Here is a 19,491-nt window from a genome sequence, read left to right on the forward strand (position 1 = left end):
TCAGCTTATTTTTCTTTGGAAGAAATAAAAATCACAAAAAAAATAAAAATTTGGTCCTTTCCCTTTGAGCAATCAGTATTTTGTGGTGATATCCACAGGTCTACTAATCTCGACCGTTGTCTCTATCTGCGATAGAGAGGGAGCTTCCACGTCACAGCAGGGAATACTCTGTATAAAGAGGTCCCCACTCTGTCAGAATTCTTTTTAAATAAACTGCTACTTTCATTGAGTAGCGTGATAACTGCAGCACGTTGCTGAGCCGGTCCTGCCGCTGTGTGACATAGTACGCTGACCTCCTTGTTTTGTATATGCTTGTGCTAGGAGTTCACAGAGATTCAAGCTGCAGATTTTATCTGCTCGAGTCCCCCGGAACAGTGAACAATGTTCTTCATGCTGTTTACGTCCAAACGTTCTTCACATGAGAAACTGTGCAATGAGGTTAGCAATCCCTAGGACAATTATACAGACGTGTGTGACCACAGAGTACCACCTCAGCTGCTGGCTGCGATACAAGGCTATCATGTGGATCAGGCAGGGGTAAACAAAGACGAATGCAAGACCGCAGGCAGCTCCCGAAAACCTGAGAAGAGAAAATCAGATTATTATACACATCCTAATGTTCCTAGAATAAAAGCTCTGAGCGGATACTGAAGAAGCAGGGAATGTTGGGAGCGCTAAGCTATAAAGTAAGCAGAATAGTGAATATACAGGAAGCATCTCAGGATAATAATGTATGTAAACAGTGACTCCACCAGCAGAGTGCAGCTCCGGAGTATAATGCTGGCTGTAATTTGGGATTAGCATAAGATTAGTCAAGGTGTACATACATTACATTACTTATCCTGTACTGATCCTGAGTTACATCCTGTATTATACTCCAGAGCTGCACTCACTATTCTGCTAGTGGAGTCACTGTGTACATACATTACTTATCCTGTACTGATCCTGAGTTACATCCTGTATTATACTCCAGAGCTGCACTCACTATTCTGCTGGTGCAGTCACTGTGTACATACATTACATTACTTATCCTGTACTCATCCTGAGTTACATCCTGTATTATACTCCAGAGCTGCACTCACTATTCTGCTGGTGCAGTCACTGTGTACATACATTACATTACTTATCCTGTACAGATCCTGAGTTACATCCTGTATTATACTCCAGAGCTGCACTCACTATTCTGCTGGTGTAGTCACTGTGTACATACATTACTTATCCTGTACTGATCCTGAGTTACATCCTGTATTATACTCCAGAGCTGCACTCACTATTCTGCTGGTGCAGTCACTGTGTACATACATTACTTATCCTGTACTGATCCTGAGTTACATCCTGTATTATACTCCAGAGCTGCACTCACTATTCTGCTGGTGGAGTCACTGTGTACATACATTACATATCATGCACTTATTCTGGGTTACAGACAGTATATACTCCAGAGCTGCACTCACTATTTACATTAATGAACATCCATGTAGTCTGTGCAGGAACTGCTCTCACCCAGTGACTCCATTCTTGCTCATAGAGGGGGGATATGGAGAGGGAGACAATTCCTTTGAAGGTGTAGGGTGAACACCAACAAGAACAGAAGGCGATTATGACCACTGGCAGGATTTCTTGTTCTTACCTGATAATGCTCCCGATATTTGGGTAGAGTTTGGCCATGAGGACTCCGAAGCCGACAAGAACAATGTTAAGTCCCAGGACATGGTAGAAGCTGAAATAAAAAACGTCAATAGCATGAAGGCGACGTCGAGGTCGAATCCTACATTGTAAACCTAATCTACTTAATAGAAGACCAGACGCAGCTCACCTCGGATAAGTGTTCCCAAAAACATGTCCCAAAAGCTGCACTCGGACCAGATATCCCAGCAGCGGGTAGACAGTCATCATTTGAAAGAGTAAGAATATTCTTGCAATAAATGATAGGATATCGTCACTTGGAAAATTATCCAGAAAGTTCTAGACCAGGAAATAGAGATTAAAAAGGTGAATGGAAAGAAATCCAGAAACTGCGCACACGGAAACAAGAGACACGTATGTAATAGTAACCAACATAGGACCAGCTCCGGACATTGGAGAACAGAGAAAACTAAATACATTTCAGATATACAGATACCCGGCCTCCGTCCCTCTGTAGAATGAGGCCCATACTTTTACAGTTCCCTCTTACTCGTTAGGTAAATATAGATTAACCTCTTCCTGCTTTAAAGATGGCGCCCACTTGCGAGCGCCATAGCCGCCGGGTGCCTGCTGTTTTTAACAGCAGGTACCAAGAACTAATGTCTGCGACCAGTGGTAATGCCGATCGTGGATTTTTAACCCTTCAGATGCCGTAGTCAAACATGACCAGGGCATCTGTACTAACAAAAACAAAAAAACAGAAGTGCGCGCTTACAGTTGTGCTCCGGCTCCCCCCTGCGAGGATCGGGAGAGCCGGTATGCAGTGTGTGGTAGCCATTGGCTCCTATGGAGCTCCAGCCTGTGGCAGGGCTGCATAGGAACATGGGGGTCATTCATTAAGACCAGCGTTTTAGACACCGGTCTTAATAACCCCATGCGCAGGATCCGCAGAAGTTATGAAGAGACGCCAGCCTCTACATAACTAAGCATCCATCGCTTCCTTGCTGGCTTAAAATTAGACCATTTTCTACTCCTAAAACATGTCTAGAAAATGATAGTAAATGACCCCCATAGTGAATTTCTCATACACGCCAAAACGAATGCAATGGAGTGTATGAGAAAAGCAATCTGATGACTGAGGGTTATTTACTATGAATATGTAATGCCTCACATTAATAGTAAGTAACTCATCATGGACCTCACGCATTAACCCCATGTTGTCCATTATGTGAGGAGGTACTTGATGAGGTTACCATTAAAGGGGTTGTGCAGCAATATCTGATCAGTGGGGGTCCGAAAACTGGGACCCCCGCCGATCAGCTGTTTGACGAGTAGGTGGCACTCCACCCGAGCGCTGCTTTCTCGTCATTACACTACGAATCGTCTCCCCTGCAGCCGCAGCTTAGTGTAATTACAAGCACTCACTCCATTCAAATGACTGGAGCAAGTACTTACTTACACTCGCTTATGAGGTGACGGGCAGTGTAAATAAAAAGGAAGCAGCGCTTGCATGGAGCACGCCTCCTCTTCAAACAGCTGATCGGTAGGTGCCGGATATAGGTCATCAATATAAAACCCATTGTCATTGCCCTGATTGTCATTTGATTCACCTTTTGGCATGTTCATCAGTGTACATGCAAAATAAGTTCCCACCCCTCAGCCATCTGATTGTCAGCTGGCAAGGAAGAAAGCCCCAGGGGTCCAGGCTTCAAGGAGGCCCCAGGTGGAGAAGGTCACACCTCAATCAACCAGGTTGGAGGCAAGCTAAATCCTGCAGGAACCCCCCCCCCCCCCCCCCCCGCCAGGGAAAGGAGATATCCAAATCTCCCCACAGAAACCAAATAATGGTACCATGTTTGGACTCTAGTTGTAGCCGGAACCCAGGCAGATCAATTGGGCCCAGAACCATCTTACTGCGACATTCTGGTCTGGGGCTATGAGCCCTAAGGGGTTTTATGGGTCATTTTCTCCCAGCACCACAGGAGGAGGGGTGGACCCTACCCATAGGCGGGGAGGGAGCATGGCCAGCTACAGGTCATAAGTCCATGCAAGCCAGCGGGCGGGGTCTTTCTCTGAAAGGGGGTCACATCGTGCAAATGTGTTTGGAGAGACCTGGAAACCACTGACATCACCGCCCCCACGTGACATCACCGCCCCCACGTGACTGAAGCCCAGGGCTATTCCACCCTTGTGACCTAAAGGAACTTTCATCTACCCGGTAACTGACTTTTACTCTGCTTAACCCTGTTGTACCCAAATAATCTGTATCTGTAACCTCAGACCACTGTATATATTCTTTGTGTATAGTGTGCCCTTACGGCGACTAAATATATAATTTAATCTTGTATCTCGATCATGAATCCCCACGTCCGTGTTTTGGCCTAGTTATAAGCTACCGCGGGTTGGTTTCTCACCCTATATAATCCCTTTAGCGGACCGGGTTTATATCAAATGAGAAGCTGGTGGCAGATTTCCCGGGCTGAGACAGCGCTGTTTTCACTGCGGCAGTGAAAAGGCTCTCTCAGCTTGTTGCCCATCTGTGCCCGCGTGGACAGGAGGTGTCTGTGTAAACTGTACCAACCTGACCCTCTGGAGGGAGTAACTTGGTAACCTGTGACTATACCACGTCTTGTGAGCTCGACGGAGGTGACGTCAAGCGGGCACGAGGTGTGGTATTCGTCACAGTGAATATAAATCAACATTGCTCTTAAAGGCAATGAATACCCATTATAATTAAAATAGGTAGATCTAACTGTTTACACTTATGAAAAAGCACAACAATACCATAAAGGAGCTATGTAACGGACGTCATCGGACAAAAGACGTGTACTCACCTGCTCAATGCAATCCTTGGTCAAAGGGGGAGACGGGAAGGAGCCAAATACCATCACCCCAACATACATGTAAGTTAAGCCGACAAGCAGGTAAGCGACTGAGAGATCTCTTATCTGTAAAGACAAAATAAAACATCCCATAATTCATACACACGCAGTAAAATATCATCCTCCAGCTAGATCCCTACAGTTCTGACACGAGGAGCGGCTGTCCTCTCACATCCCCTTCCTTCTGTGTGAGCACCATGAGGTTGCTCCTCTCAGTGCTCAGCTATAGAACGGACGTTTAAAGACGCCTCTGCCCCTTCTTAAGCTGATGACAAGCAAAATGTGTGTCAATAAGATGGCACCGTATTTACACCAGACAACTGTGATAAATCTCCCCCCTACAGATCTAGAATCACCCCAAGTCCCTTCTGATAATATATCACTATTTGCAGCCATCACTAGGGGAAGCTTTGTGGATAGGAATTTATACAGTTACCACCAACTGCAATAGAAGCTGTAATAATCTCTTTGCACTGAGCTCCCCCTAGTGGCTGCTGCATAAAAATGCTGTGTTTTTATGTCTGAAAGGGAAGAAGGAGTTCTGCACTGGAGCTCCATCTCCCACTGCATGCTTGACCAGACCACTAGGTGCTGGATGGTTCTCCGACCACAGCTGGAAGGATTCCAGTAACCGTTAGGACTTACGTTATTCTCAGGATTTCTGTTGTTCTTTAGGAGGGTAATGACGCAGTTATGTATGAAGAACGCAAGAGTCAGGATCCCCGTCAGCTGAGGGAAGGACAACCTGAATTCTGAAAGATACAACAATCATTACAACCAGCCACTGACTGCCCTCCCCTGCAGATCTAAGCGGAACACATACATGACAGGCAGGAAGGTGCTGGGGGGGGGTCGGACCACCGCTGATCCGATACGGATGATCTATCCTAAGTCATCAATAGTTAAGGGTCCTGTAGCCCCTTTTAAAGGGGCAGTCCCATTATGAGGGAATATGAATATCTAGTCGCCCATATAGCATAGATGGCAATTTAATTAAATGAATGATACTACACATGCCCTATAACAACATCTAGAGGCACCCCCAGCACCACTTGGTGAAAACAGCTGACTGCCATGGCCTCCGAGACCTGTAGTAATCAGCTGGTTGCAAAGTCAGCTTAAGGCCCCTTTCACACCAACGAGTTCCACACATTGGACTCTTAGGTGTGTCAGCTGCAGCACCCGTCCTGACCTCCCAGCACTGCCAAGGTCGCATGGCATTATATTGATTTATGAGGTTATGTAAGCGTTACAGTTCTGGAATGTGTTGTATAACACTGTCAGCATTATGTCAGTGTTATCCAATACATTCCAGAACTCTAAGGGTTACATAGCATCATAAATCAATATAATGCCATGCGACCTTGGCAGTGCTGGGAGGTCAGGACGGGTGCTGCAGCTGACACACCTAAGAGTCCAATGTGTGGAACTCGTTGGTGTGAAAGGGGCCTTAAGCTGACTTTGCAACCAGCTGATTACTACAGGTCTCGGAGGCCATGGCAGTCAGCTGTTTTCACCAAGTAGTGACTCTAGATGTTGTTATAGGGCATGTGCTGCGTTGGGGACTCCAAGATGGCGCTCGGTCCGGATGTCTAGAAGCTCAAGTTCTCGCGAATCTCGTATATTGTATATAATGTGTATATATAAGAGTCACTCTGAATTTGAGATGTATCTGTTGATAAAGGCTATATGCTGAAACGCGTTATCTTGAAATAATTTACTCTACTGAGCAATGAAGAAGATAATATTTGCAACATATTGGCGGCTTGCTGGATTTTCTACTGATTCCCGTGGAGCACGCTCCTTCCAGGCAACGCCAGGTAACTAGCAGGTGCTGGCTATATTCGATTTGATATACTTACACAGAGCGGTCAGCAAGGGGTTAAGTAGTCTGGGGAAGCAGGGTGACAACCTCTTTTGATGCTGCAATCACCGCCATACCAGTTGTCACCCAGCTTTTCATAGACATACAAAAGGGAGTATCTAAACAGAACTAAAATCAAGGCCGCGCAGTAATTTACACTGTTCTTTATTCCAACAAAAAAAGTGTTTCAGGAAAATAAAAGAAATTAACTTCTTACCAGGAACAAAATATTCTTGTACTTCATCCCAATGGAAGTCAAAATTAAAGCCAAGACGAATGGCCTTATACGTCACAAGAGACCCCAAGTAGAGTACAGAGACTGTGCCTGTAGACACAAATGAAAAATAAAAAAAACACGACTGAGGAATTTTTGTAGAAATATTCTATTTCAATCACCATCCGGAAATTCTATCCCTTTTCTTAATAATTGTATACAGTATAGTCACAAGTTTCTTTACTGTTTTTACAAATGTTTATATATATATATATAATTTTTTTATTACTTAGAGACTGTTATTCTGTGATTATTAAAGGGTTTCTCCTGGACTTGTCCTTAGGACAGGTTATCAATACCAGACTGGTAGGGGCCAGGCTCCCGGCAGCCCTGCCAATTAGCTGTTAGGTAGTAGCTCCGGTGCTAGAACTACAACGCTCCTCCCACAGTGCAGCGGCCGGGTCTGGTGACTGTGGCATTCACTTAACAGGAGCTGTGCTGCAGTAATGAGCAACGTCCACCACACAGCGGGCGCAGCCTTCCAGTTCCGGACACAGCGGGCGCAGCCTTCCAGTTCCGGACACAGCGGGCGCAGCCTTCCAGTTCCGGACACAGCGGGCGCAGCCTTCCAGTTCCGGACACAGCGGGCGCAGCCTTCCAGTTCCGGACACAGCGGGCGCAGCCTTCCAGTTCCGGACACAGCGGGCGCAGCCTTCCAGTTCCGGACACAGCGGGCGCAGCCTTCCAGTTCCGGACACAGCGGGCGCAGCCTTCCAGTTCCGGACACAGCGGGCGCAGCCTTCCAGTTCCGGACACAGCGGGCGCAGCCTTCCAGTTCCGGACACAGCGGGCGCAGCCTTCCAGTTCCGGACACAGCGGGCGCAGCCTTCCAGTTCCGGACACAGCGGGCGCAGCCTTCCAGTTCCGGACACAGCGGGCGCAGCCTTCCAGTTCCGGCACCGGAACTATGGCCAAAAAGCTAATTGTCGGAGAACCAGCTGTTGACCCCCCACTTACTTGCTTGGCATTGAACTCTTCATTCATTTCTATTGGACTTCTGAAAATATTGGCTATTTTCCAAACTCCCATAGAAATGAATGGAAGACGGCCACACACGTGCGGTATGCTCTCGTTCACTTTGGGGACCCCGTTCTAGAGATAGGTGTGGGTCCCACACACATCTGATATCAGTGGCATATCCTAGGGATGTGCCACCAATATGTGAGAGGACACAACCCCTTTACTATAACTGCTCGGCCCTATTCAACGCACCTTAACAAATTATTTTCAGTACCAGAGATCAGTACCGTTGTGTGCATCCGTGGCCGTTCTGTTTCCCGTGATTTTCTGCGGACCCGTTGACTTTCAATGGGTCAGTTGAAAACTCAGAAAATGCACCATTGTTCATCCGCGGCCGTGATCCGTGTTTACTGTCCGTCAAAAAAATATGACCTGTCCTATTTTTTGACGGACAACGGTTCACAGACCCATTCAAGTCAATGGGTCCGTGAAAAAACGCGGATGCACACAAGATTGGCACCTTCCCCCATCATTGGTGGCCAGTGCGGCCTCTCCCCCCCCCCCTTCCTAATTAAAATCACCTTCCCCCATCATTGGTGGCAGCGGAGAGTTCCGATCGGAGTCCCAGTTTATTCGCTGGGGCTCCGATCGGTAACCATGACAACCAGGATGCTACTGCAGTCCTGGTTGCCATGTTACTTAGCAATTTTTAGAAGCATTATACTTACCTGCGATGTCTGTGGCCGGCCAGGCGCTCCTCCTACTGGTAAGTGACAGGTCTGTGCTATAGGCAATGCGCCGCACAGACCTTTCACTTACCACAGACCTGCAGTAGCGTCCTGGTTGCCATGGTTACCGATCGGAGCCCCAGCGATTAAACTGGGACTCCGATCGGAACTCTCCGCTGCCACCAATGATTGGGGAAGGTGATTTTAATTAGGGGGGGGGGGGGGGGGGTAAGAGGGGAGGCCGCACTGGCCACCAATGATGGGGGGAAGGTGATTTTAATTAGGTGGGGGGAAGAGGGTAGGCCGCACTGGCCACCAATGAATATAATACTGGGGAGGGAGGGAGGGCCGCACTGGCCACCAATGAGTTAAATACAGGGGAGGGAGGGAGGGGGGCCGCACTGGCCACCAATGAGTTAAATACAGGGGAGGGGGGTCTGCCCCCTCCTGCCTGGCAGCACCTGATCTCTTACAGGGGGCTATGATACGCACAATTAACCCCTCAGGTGCGGCACCTGAGGGGTTAATTGTGCTGATCACAGCCACCTGTAAGAGATCGGGTGCTGCCAGGCAGCAGGGGGCAGTCATGTACACAGTTCTTAGTATATTCTAACTTGAAGCGTCCCCATCACTATGGGCTATGGGAATGCCTCTGTGTTAGAATATACTGTCGGATCTGAGTTTTGACGATCTAACTCAAATCCGATGGTATATTCTAACATAGAGGCGATCCTATGGTATATTAACTCCTGACTTTACATTGATAGTCAATGGGGGACGGATCCGTTTGCAATTGCACCATATTGTGTCAACGTCAAACGGATCCGTCCCCATTGACTTGCATTGTAAGTCAGGACAGATCCGTTTGGCTCCGCACGGCCAGGCGGACACCAAAACGACTTTTTCTTCATGTCCGTGGATCCTCCAAAAATCAAGGAAGACCCACGGAAGAAAAAACGGACACGAATCACGGACCTACGGACCCCGTTTTTGCGGACCTTAAAAAAAACGGTCGTGTGCATGAGGCCTTAAAATCATTCTGATGAGACCGCAGCGCTGCGTTTTTGCAGGCTCCTTTACCTCCAAGTGATTTTTGTTGCTAGAACATCAGTTTTCACTCAAAACCAAGCACAAACAAGAATTTTGAAATGGTCCTGATTTGCAGTCTCCTTTCGCCTCATACACGCGGCCTCACCATTATATTTATGGGCAGGTTTACATGCACTGATCTAGATTGCTTGGTCAGACTGGAGACTGAAATGTGTGTCTTAAACCGGCAAAATCAGAGCCATAGACAAAGATTCCCTCCCGATCCATGCAGTTTGTGAACCGGTCATTCCTCAAATACATTATATCTAATCTTAAAAATTATTTTCTTCATGTAGAGTTGTTCTTATCGTGGGAAACATTCCGTCTTTGTCCTGCCTAAAACGTACTTTCCCCTGCAGTTAATGTGTGATAATGTTTCTCACTGGTGACCAGTTTCCCATCAGCAGCGCGCTCTCCACCCGTATGATGGATTATACGTGATCAACGTGAGAACACAAGATGCCGGGTACTTACCTAAGACATTAAATTTAGCAAAAAACGATGGAGAACGGAAGTTAAGGAGCGGCAAGAGAATGACTATGAGATACAGAGGAACGGTATTCCCTTTACTCCACCACTCTTCAAACTGCTGGAATCCAGTTCCGTTTCCAGAGAACACGTCCACGGTTTCATTGAGCGGAGTATGGTCTCCACTGCTCGGGCAAATAACTGAAAAGGTAAGAAACTTCAGGTACAGTAAAGTCCCTTTAATCTGGCATCAACATGGCATGATACGTGTCAAATATCGGACAATCAGAAAATCCTTTTTTTACCGAAAAATGTTGTCCCACCAAATATATATTTCAAACCAGCCCCTGGATCTGAATACTTTTGTAATTGCATGGAGTTAAAAATTTAGCATAGCCACTGAGCTATTCACTGAAATCTATCTGTACAGCGCCACCTGCTGTTTGCTCTTCTTATAATTTCTCTGTCCTGCTCAATGAGATGGAAGCACGCGCTCAGTCCCATCCTTCAATTGCCACCAGCTGCAGCAGAAAGGACATGCCCCCTAAGAGGCCAGCTTAAAATAAGTCATTGGAGCAATGAATGTGGAGCTCTATGGATGTGAGGTCCAGGGCTGGTTCTAGCTTTGTTAGAAAGAGAGTATCGCGTACTGTATGTTGTCCGATTTTTGATTTTTACATCAATCATGGGATCACACCTTTACAATCTGCATGGCTCTAAATTTAGTGACAGCCCCGGGAAATCACACTAGATCCAGACTACACAAGGCCTTCTCCTTACCTCTGTCACTTCCATTTGTGCTCAGCCCGATTTCTGTGACATTGATGTGATTAACAGAATCTAAAATACATAAAACACAAGATGATAGCACTTTTGCAGTATTATAAAGCAGAGCCTTGAACGTGCACAATGAATGACTATTTACAGGTTATTTGCTTCAATTCTCATAGTTATTTTTTTAATGAGATTACAAAATTCACAGCAAAGAACGCCCCCTGGAACCGGCAATTCCAGATCTACTGAGCAAACTGCAGCACATATCTGTACCATGCATTAGTCATTATTAGGCAGGTTTGACTATTTTTGGGGCCACTTGGAAAAAAAAAATTGTAAAATGTGCCAAAGCTGTTACAGATGATAATATGTCAGGCATAAAAAGGGGTAACCTGTCTAACATGCCTAGTGAACTGCGCCAAAGTCACAATAATATGTGACACAATATTCTGCATCATGTAACCTGAGGCACGTTACGACACTATGGTAAATGCCACCGATTGCACCGGACATCCAGGACGCAGTCTGTGAAAAGCCGATACTGCGTTCAATAAGATGATACTCACTATAAATAAATTTTCCTGTATTAAAAAGGAAGTTGGACATCAGCACCCAGTATACAATCATCGCCCCAACCAGCGACACCAGAGAGAAAAGGAGACTGGACCAACGCCCAAAGGATCCGAAATAATACTGGCAAACGTCAGGAAACTCCAGGTGTGAGGTGTCGAGGGAAGCTGCGAGACGACAGAAAAAGAGATAAAAACATTGTCACTTGGTTTATTGTAGATTGGTTTCATCTTAGATTCCTTTGTGTCATAAATAGTAGTATTCGGGTACTTTCACACTTGTGTTGGATTCCGTCGCCGGCAATCTGTATGCAAACGGATACCATTTGTAGACGGATCCAGATGCGGATCAGTCTCACAAATGCATTGCAATACCGGATCCGTCTCTCCGGTTGTCATCCGTAAAAACGGATCCGGTATTTATATTTTTCACATTTTTAAAGGTCTGCGCATGCGCAGACCGCAAAACTGGATCCGTTTTTCTGGAACACACGGCATTAATGCAATTCAATGGAAAAATAATGTTCCGGAATTTTGGACGGAGAAAATACAGCAGCATGCTAACCCCTGCACTGCCAGTCTATAGATATATATATATGCTGGCAGTGCAGGGGTTACTGTACATAGACCAGGTGTGCAGGGGCAAGTGACGTGGTGGGGCATCAGAAGCCCCAAGGGCGAATTAATCAAATTCATTTGATTAATCGCCCAGCCCATGTATTGGGTACCCAAGAATAGATATTTGTAATCTTGTAATCTTACAGAACACAAAAGCCGGGTCATCAGGCAGGTTTTGCAGATGAATGAGTGAAAGGCCGAACATCTAAGAGATGTTACATCAAGACATTGTATAAGGGGTGGTAAATCATCAAGATAAGCCGGCGCAATGGGGGGGGGGGGGGGGGGGGGGGGGGGGGGGGGGGGGGGGTTTCACAGTGGTTGACTCCCCATTCAGAACACTCTGGTGGCGGCTTATCTTCCCTGAGAACAAAAGGATCCTTCGTTTGCCTTGATATTATCAAGGGAGTCGGGAGGCCCCCCATACACACGAGATACAGTAGGTAGCCACCCTGGCGGGATTGGTGGTTTGCACTTTAGTCATCAGCTTAATTGCTCTTCCATCTGTTTTGCTCACAATGTATAGTGACAAAATGAAGGGGCTACCCTAATTCCCTCCCTCCTTTTAACATAGAAACGAAGAGCACATAGGGGGTTCCTAAGAACTTAAAGGGTAAATTTACCCAAACATCGATACATATAGGACGGCATTTGTGAAGTCTATAATCTAAGACTATTTTGCAGATAATAACATGGCAGATGTATGCCACAACAGACCGCACAGACATTATTTGATGAAAATAGGAAATACTTTGCATGGCACAAACACTGCCCATATGCTGACTGTCTCCCAACTACGAGATCAACCCAGAAGCCTTTCCTCTATGGAAAGTTGTTAGATTTTACTAAACACGTGTTCAGTTCTCTATGACGTTTAGAAGATCATAAATGGACGTGAGATCAAAGACATTGGTTTAAGAATTATGAGAGTGGATCCTTACGTATTGTCCCTGGGGACTTCACCACCCTATAGCAGCAGTAAAGGGTTAAAAGACCCATCAGGAAAATGACCACGACTCCAGTTGTGAATCCGGCCTGGGAGAGAGAACACAAAAGGGTTTAGTTTTGTTTTTTTGAATAAAAATTCATAATAGTCCAAAACACAAGACGCCATTCATGCAGGGGTAGCAGCGTCCCCTTCCTGCAAGTGAGGGGTAATTCTACACCGTCCTCCTATTACAGGGGGTGCACCACCTACACCTTCACAAATTAAAGCCAGACACAAGCACCTATTGTACTTTTCTAATCTGTTTTTAGCTTCCGATTTCAGATTTTATTTAATCTTATTTCTGTACATGGTTAGGGGCGGCCATCTTGCCTATGCTGCTGTGAACAGCATTCAGCAGCCGCGTGAACATAGGAAACTGGCACAAACTTATTGACTTCTATGGGAGAGTTTGGCGGGCACGTTCTGCCACCTGTGCAGAGGTCATTCTTCTCACTGACAAATGCACGAACTCCTGAATTCACCTTATCTGTGCTTGCACCAGGGAGACGAATAGTTCTGGAGCCGTTCCCAGCGGAGACGACATTCCGGCCGGTCGCACACGTACACAGCCGTTCCATTCATTTCTATGGGAGTTCCGGAGATAGCTGAGTACAGCTCTACTATCTCCGGAATTCCCATAGAAATGAATGTAGTGACTGCACATGTGCGACCAGCCGCTCCGTTCATTTCAGGGGGGCTGCAGGGAGTATGGGCCCCCCAGCGGTAGGATCCCTCACCCATCTAAAAGTTATTCTATATCCTGTGGATAGGGGGGGTAACTTGAAACAACTGGAATACCCCCTTTATGCTCCGCTCCCTTCTGTGGCAAGTCGCTCTGTGGCCGCTTTGCCAATGCCTTGCCCTGTCAATGAAAGCAGCCAGGGAGGGGCTGGTCACAGAACGGAGCGGAGCTTGGGTGCAAAAAGAGCAACGGTGACATCCTCAAAGAACCAAATGCATATTGGCATATTAAGAAAAAGTATCATAACTCAGGAATGGAGCCTGACCGCCGTATGCTGTCCGCAAAAATGCGGATCCGTTAGATGCTGTCCCGTTCACTTCTATGGGTCCTATACTTGTCTGTGAAAATCAGGACATGGCCCTATTGAAGTCTATGGATCAGCAAAAAAATAGAATGCAATCCGTTTTTTTGCGGACATGCTGAATTGTCCGCAAAAAAACGGATCCACATTTTTGCGGACAGCATACAGCCGTCTGAATGAGCCCTTAATCAGGTGAACCACAGCTACAGCATGTGTCTGTGCAAAGAGTTTGACGGAGGTCGCTGGTGACAGATCCCCTTCAAGGTGGCTTTGCGGGGCCCGCTGGATACCAGAAATTCCCATTAACAGGGCACATGGAATAGGAACGTCTTACAGAGACGACACCTTTCAGGCTGCTTGGTCTGTGAACTCCTAACTGGACCCCAACTTGGAATAAAGCAGTGTAAAAAGGAATTTCTTTGAGATATCGGGTCAGGTGTCTTTATTCTCCCTACCAGCGTTACCTGCTTAATTCCCCAGGGAATGCTGAGAATTGACGTTCCCATCATTGTGTTCCAGATCATAAATCTGAAAAAACAGTTTCATAATTTACAGTAAGATGCAGTAAAATCCTAATAAAGAACAATACAGTCAGCGTCTCTCCAAGCCTGAAATGGCTGCATACATGCAAAATCAGATAAGGCACCAAAACCATTGTTTTAACGTGTAACGTGTAACGTGTAGCCATACATTCAGAAAGCTTCAGACATTTCCCGGCAGCATGTCGCATGTTTTGAGCAGTGTGGATCCAGGGGCTGAGACCCCCCCCCCCCCCCCCACCAAGTGAAGAAATGCTCATTGCCCCTTTTGGCTGTGATCGGCTTTCCTTGGAGAGTGTTAGAAAGTGTTTTATTCCGTACACCGCCAAGATCGCCTCTACAAGAGTCAGTCGGTCATAGCCCTTAGATTTAGTGACGGGAAGGGTTTTTAAAACCTGGTCCCTCCAAATCAGAAGTGTCCCTGACATGATACGTCAGACGTGATCTAAAAAGCGTAGGTGCACTTTAACGTGAGGCAATTAAAACCGAACCCTCAGTATCGGCTTACGTACATTGTGACTATGCTGGAGTTCTTCTCCGAGCCGTCTCCACCGTGAATTTTTAAAGCGGTTCCGAAAGGACTGTAAACATAGATTTCTTCTGGCGCAGGAATCACATGAACTGGAGCAATCTAAAAGCACAAACAACCGGAGTTACGTGTGAGAAAGGTTAAATGGGAACAAGACTGAGAGCCATCGGCGCTGCCAGCGTGGGCCTCCAAGTCTTGATCTATGTGTGGACCAGGGTACTTTCACACTAGCGTTTTTGTTTTCCGGTATTGGGTTCCGTCACAGGAGCTCAATACCGAAAAACCTCCCAATGCATTCTGAATGGAGAGCAATTCGTTCAGGATGCATCAATTCAGTCCCTCTTACGTTTTTTGGAATTTTCCAACCCCGTCCTTGTGCGCATGCGCGGCATACCTCCTCACGTCATGTCCGGTGCTACCGGAAGTGACGAGGGTAGGGAAATCTTACGAGGTAGGGAAATGTAACGTTACTCCGGCATTAATTTACATTGAAGTGTAAGAGTGCCTGCATTAAGTGTTCCGGCAAAACGGTTCCGGTCGGCGCATGCGCAGACCTATAAAAATGCAAAAAAATTATTATTTATACCGGATTCGTTTTTCCGGATGACACCGGAGAGACGGATCCGGTATTTCAATGCATTTGTCAGATGGATCCGTCTGACAAATGCCATCAGTTTGGGTCCAGATTGCCGAATCTGGCAGGCAGTTCCGTCGCCGGAACTGCCTGCCGGAATCCTCTGCCGCAAGTGTGAAAGTACCCTAAGGATATACAGGAGGTGTGGACTGAACGGACTATGAAAGTGCAATACACAAACATCCTATTACAGGTTATACTGGTATAAATGCAGTTTTGCTTAGAATGTCCCGCAGGAGATTTTTTCCCCATGACCAAAATCTTAGACCAGGGCCAAATTGGTACGGTTGCCATGTGGAGATATGTAAACCCTTTGATCTGAAAATCATTGCAGGTCTGAACTGAGAGTGGAACTTCTGGCACCTCTCTATGAGGTGCCAAAAAAAACATAAAAAAACTTAAATATAAAAATAAAAATAAATAATAATATTAAAATATACTCTTACCCCAGTTGGGACTAGTAATGTGGTAACCCAACTCTCTGTGTGCGTCTCCTCTCATGACAGATGTCTATGTGTGCCGCCCCTGCCCTGAGGGTATTGTATCGACATATTTTATATTGTATTTGAAATATACTTAATGGTGTTATTATACATTTATACACATGGCTAAACTGTGGGTTATTTGTATTGAGTTCAAATATTGCAAGTATGGTCTTGTGGTATACCATTTAGATAGTGGCCGATCCAGATGCCCTCAACCAATATGGCGGTTGCGGTGCGCCCGACGGTCTGCGCATGCGCCGGGCTGGGGCGTGACTGTCCTCCTCCGGACCGGCGTGGCTTCCGGCGCGGCGTTCATGGCAGACTGCCGGGCGCCATGTAGAGAGCATCCGCCATTTGATAGTATTCAGGTGAGTCGATACAGACGGATAACAGGCCAGCCAATGAGATTGGTGATCTGATGAATGACTGCCGATCAGCAAATAGGACATAGCTGTTCCACCTATTTAAGGGACTATCCTCATCACACCAGCCAGTACCCCTTGAAAAAGCTGAACGTGAAACGTGCGTTGGGGAGCGGAGCGGTGGTGTTGCTGCGTGGTATATTCAGTTGCTTGGTCAGTATTTTCTATGTGCCTATTCTAATTGTAGTCACCATATTGCCTCAGTTAGCCTTTGTGGCGTGCATTATCACCCCCAAAATTGGTATCTGTTGTACAATATATGCATATGGGTTGTATGATGCAATTTTGGAGCCATAGCGGTCAGGTCTAATATACCTTTCTACTGATGACCAATCAAGATTTTTGCACGTGCACTTTATTATAATATATACCAGCAGTTCACCATCGGTCCTCTTGGTTTTTAATATGTATTGTGACCTGTGTTAAATGTCTTTGTGTGACTTGTGTCAATCATGTGCGTTTTTGTGATTTTCTAATAAAATTATGCTATTTTGGATTACTTTGGTACCATTAGTGTTCTTTATACTATATTGACCAACTCCTTTTGGTCGGTTTTCACCTCTCTATGAGGGTTGACTTTAAAGGGATTTTCTGGGTCTTCCATATTGATGGCCCTTCCTCAGATAGGTCATGAATATCAGATCAGTGAGGGTTCCAACTCCTGGCACCCCCAACGATCAGCTGTTTAAGGAGGTTGAATTCCTATATTAAAAAATTCCCCTTGATAAAAAATAAAAATATCCCAAGGGGACAATCTAAGAAGGATTTAAAGGAATTGTACTGGCAAGAATGACTACATAAAGTAAAGTCAATTAAGAAACGGATATGATAATTTGGAGAAAATTATTGATGATGTTGGAAACGGGGAGGATGTTATGAAGAAGTGCGCCGAAGATCAAACAGCTGATCCATGGGGCTGCCGTAAGTCGCACCCTTGCCGATCAGATATTGATGACCTATAGGGAGGTTAAGTCATCAAGATTCAATACCAAAATCCTGGACAACCCCTTTAACTTCTGGACCAAGGCACCACTAGGAACAATGAATGTGTAACTGTGCATCCTACTATCATACCAGTGAGGATTCAGACGGAGGACCCAGCTTGCTGTAGTAGTGGATGCGTTTATTCATAGCTGCAGCATGAGAAGTAACCCTGGGGGGGTCGTCATTGACGCTGGTGATGTATGTCGGTTCTATGTGAAAAGGCCTGAAACAGAAAAGCAGATGGGAGACGATTCACTTCCCTTTCCTCTTTCCACCCCCCATTTCCCCACCAGGAAGCGGCGCTGATTCCCTGGTGTAGTCCTCGTCTTTTCCCTATGTACAATGCAGTCAGAAAGTCTCCAGATCCTTTCACATTTTGTTAAATTGCTCCCTGTGCTAAAATAAAAAAAAATTAAAAAAGCATCAATCTGCCCTCAAGTCCCCTGTAATCAGAAAGTGAGAAAAGAATTTTAGAAAATTTAGCAAATTTATTTAAAAGGAAAAAAACTAAAATTTCTCCTTGACACAAGTATACAGAGCCTTTGCTATGACACCTGACATTTGGTTCTGGGGCCTCCTATTTCTGTGGATCCTTTCTGAGATGTTTCTCCATCTTGAATGGAGTCCCCTGTGGTAAATTCAGCTGATTGGACATGATTCACAGCCTTGTCTATATAAAGGTCTCACAGATAACAATGCATAAGTAAAAACCAAGCCATGAGGAGGAGAGAACTGCCTGTAGAGCTCAGAGACAGGATTGTGTGGAGCCACGGATCTGGGAAAGGGGACAAAACATTTCTGCTGCACTGAAAGTTCCAGAGAACAGAGTGACCTCGATAATTCCTATATGGAAGAAGCCTGGACCAACCAGGACTCTTCCTAGAGCTGACCGCCCCACCAAACTAAGTAATCAGGGGAGAAGGGCCTTGGTAAGAGAGATGACCAAGAACCCAATGGTCTCTCTGGCTGAGCTCCAAAGATCCTGTGTGCAGATGGGAGAAACTTTAAGAAGGTCAACCATCACTGCAGCACTCCACCAATCTGGGCTTTATGGCATAGTGGTCAGAAAGAAACCTCTCCTCAGTTAGAGTCACATGAAGGGCGCCTGGTGTTACAAAAAGCAGCTAAATGACTCTCCGTTTGTGACAAACAAGATGCTCTGCTCTGATGAAACCAAGATTGAACTTTTTGGTCTCAATTCTACACGTCATGTCTGGAGAAAACCAGGCGTTGCTCATCACCTGCCCAATACCATCCCTACAGTGAAGCATGGTGGTGTCAGCATCATCCTGGGGGGACAGGGAGACTGGTCAGGGTGGGGGGAAAGATGAATGGAGCAAAGTACAGAGATATTCTTAATGAGAACCTGATCCAGAGCTCTGGACCTTCGACTGGGCCGAAGGTTCTCCTTCCAACAAGACAATGGCCCTAAGCACAAATCCAAGACAAAACAGGAGCAGCTTAGGGACAACTCTGGGAATGTCCTTGAGTGGTCCAGAGCCCTGAACCCAATGGAACATCTCTGGAGAGACCTGAAAATGGCCGTCCACCTACGACCCCCATCCAACCTGACAGAGCTGGAGAGGATCAGCAGAGAAGAATGGCAAAAAAAAATCAACACATCCAGGTGTAAACCTTGTGGCCTCATCTCCAAGAAGACTGGAAGCCGGAATCACTGCCAGAGGGGCTTCAGCCAAGTCCTGAGTAAAGGGGCTGAAGACTTACGTCCAGAGTAAAGGGGCTGAAGACTTACGTCCAGAGTAAAGGGGCTGAAGACTTACGTCCAGAGTAAAGGGGCTGAAGACTTACGTCCAGAGTAAAGGGGCTGAAGACTTACGTCCAGAGTAAAGGGGCTGAAGACTTACGTCCAGAGTAAAGGGGCTGAAGACTTACGTCCAGAGTAAAGGGGCTGAAGACTTACGTCCAGAGTAAAGGGGCTGAAGACTTACGTCCAGAGTAAAGGGGCTGAAGACTTACGTCCAGAGTAAAGGGGCTGAAGACTTACGTCCAGAGTA

General features: G+C 46.2%; 1 protein-coding gene across 1 annotated transcript in view; it reads right to left on the bottom strand.

The window, feature by feature from the left end:
• SLC38A9 (solute carrier family 38 member 9) overlaps nt 1-19,491 on the bottom strand; it is a 31,985-nt gene continuing 12,494 nt past the window's right edge. The window contains exons 3-15 of the mRNA XM_040420869.1: nt 17,567-17,699; nt 14,935-15,053; nt 14,348-14,411; nt 12,794-12,887; nt 11,232-11,402; nt 10,672-10,731; nt 9,898-10,092; nt 6,590-6,697; nt 5,154-5,260; nt 4,461-4,574; nt 1,817-1,965; nt 1,631-1,720; nt 1-580 (exon numbers count right to left, since the gene is read on the bottom strand). Coding sequence (XP_040276803.1) covers nt 415-580; nt 1,631-1,720; nt 1,817-1,965; nt 4,461-4,574; nt 5,154-5,260; nt 6,590-6,697; nt 9,898-10,092; nt 10,672-10,731; nt 11,232-11,402; nt 12,794-12,887; nt 14,348-14,411; nt 14,935-15,053; nt 17,567-17,699 — 1,570 coding nt within the window. The 3' untranslated portion in view covers nt 1-414. The remainder of the gene's footprint in view (nt 581-1,630; nt 1,721-1,816; nt 1,966-4,460; nt 4,575-5,153; nt 5,261-6,589; nt 6,698-9,897; nt 10,093-10,671; nt 10,732-11,231; nt 11,403-12,793; nt 12,888-14,347; nt 14,412-14,934; nt 15,054-17,566; nt 17,700-19,491) is intronic.

Source organism: Bufo bufo, chromosome 2 (genome assembly GCF_905171765.1).
Source record: "Bufo bufo chromosome 2, aBufBuf1.1, whole genome shotgun sequence".
In the NCBI taxonomy this organism is placed as follows: domain Eukaryota; kingdom Metazoa; phylum Chordata; class Amphibia; order Anura; family Bufonidae; genus Bufo; species Bufo bufo.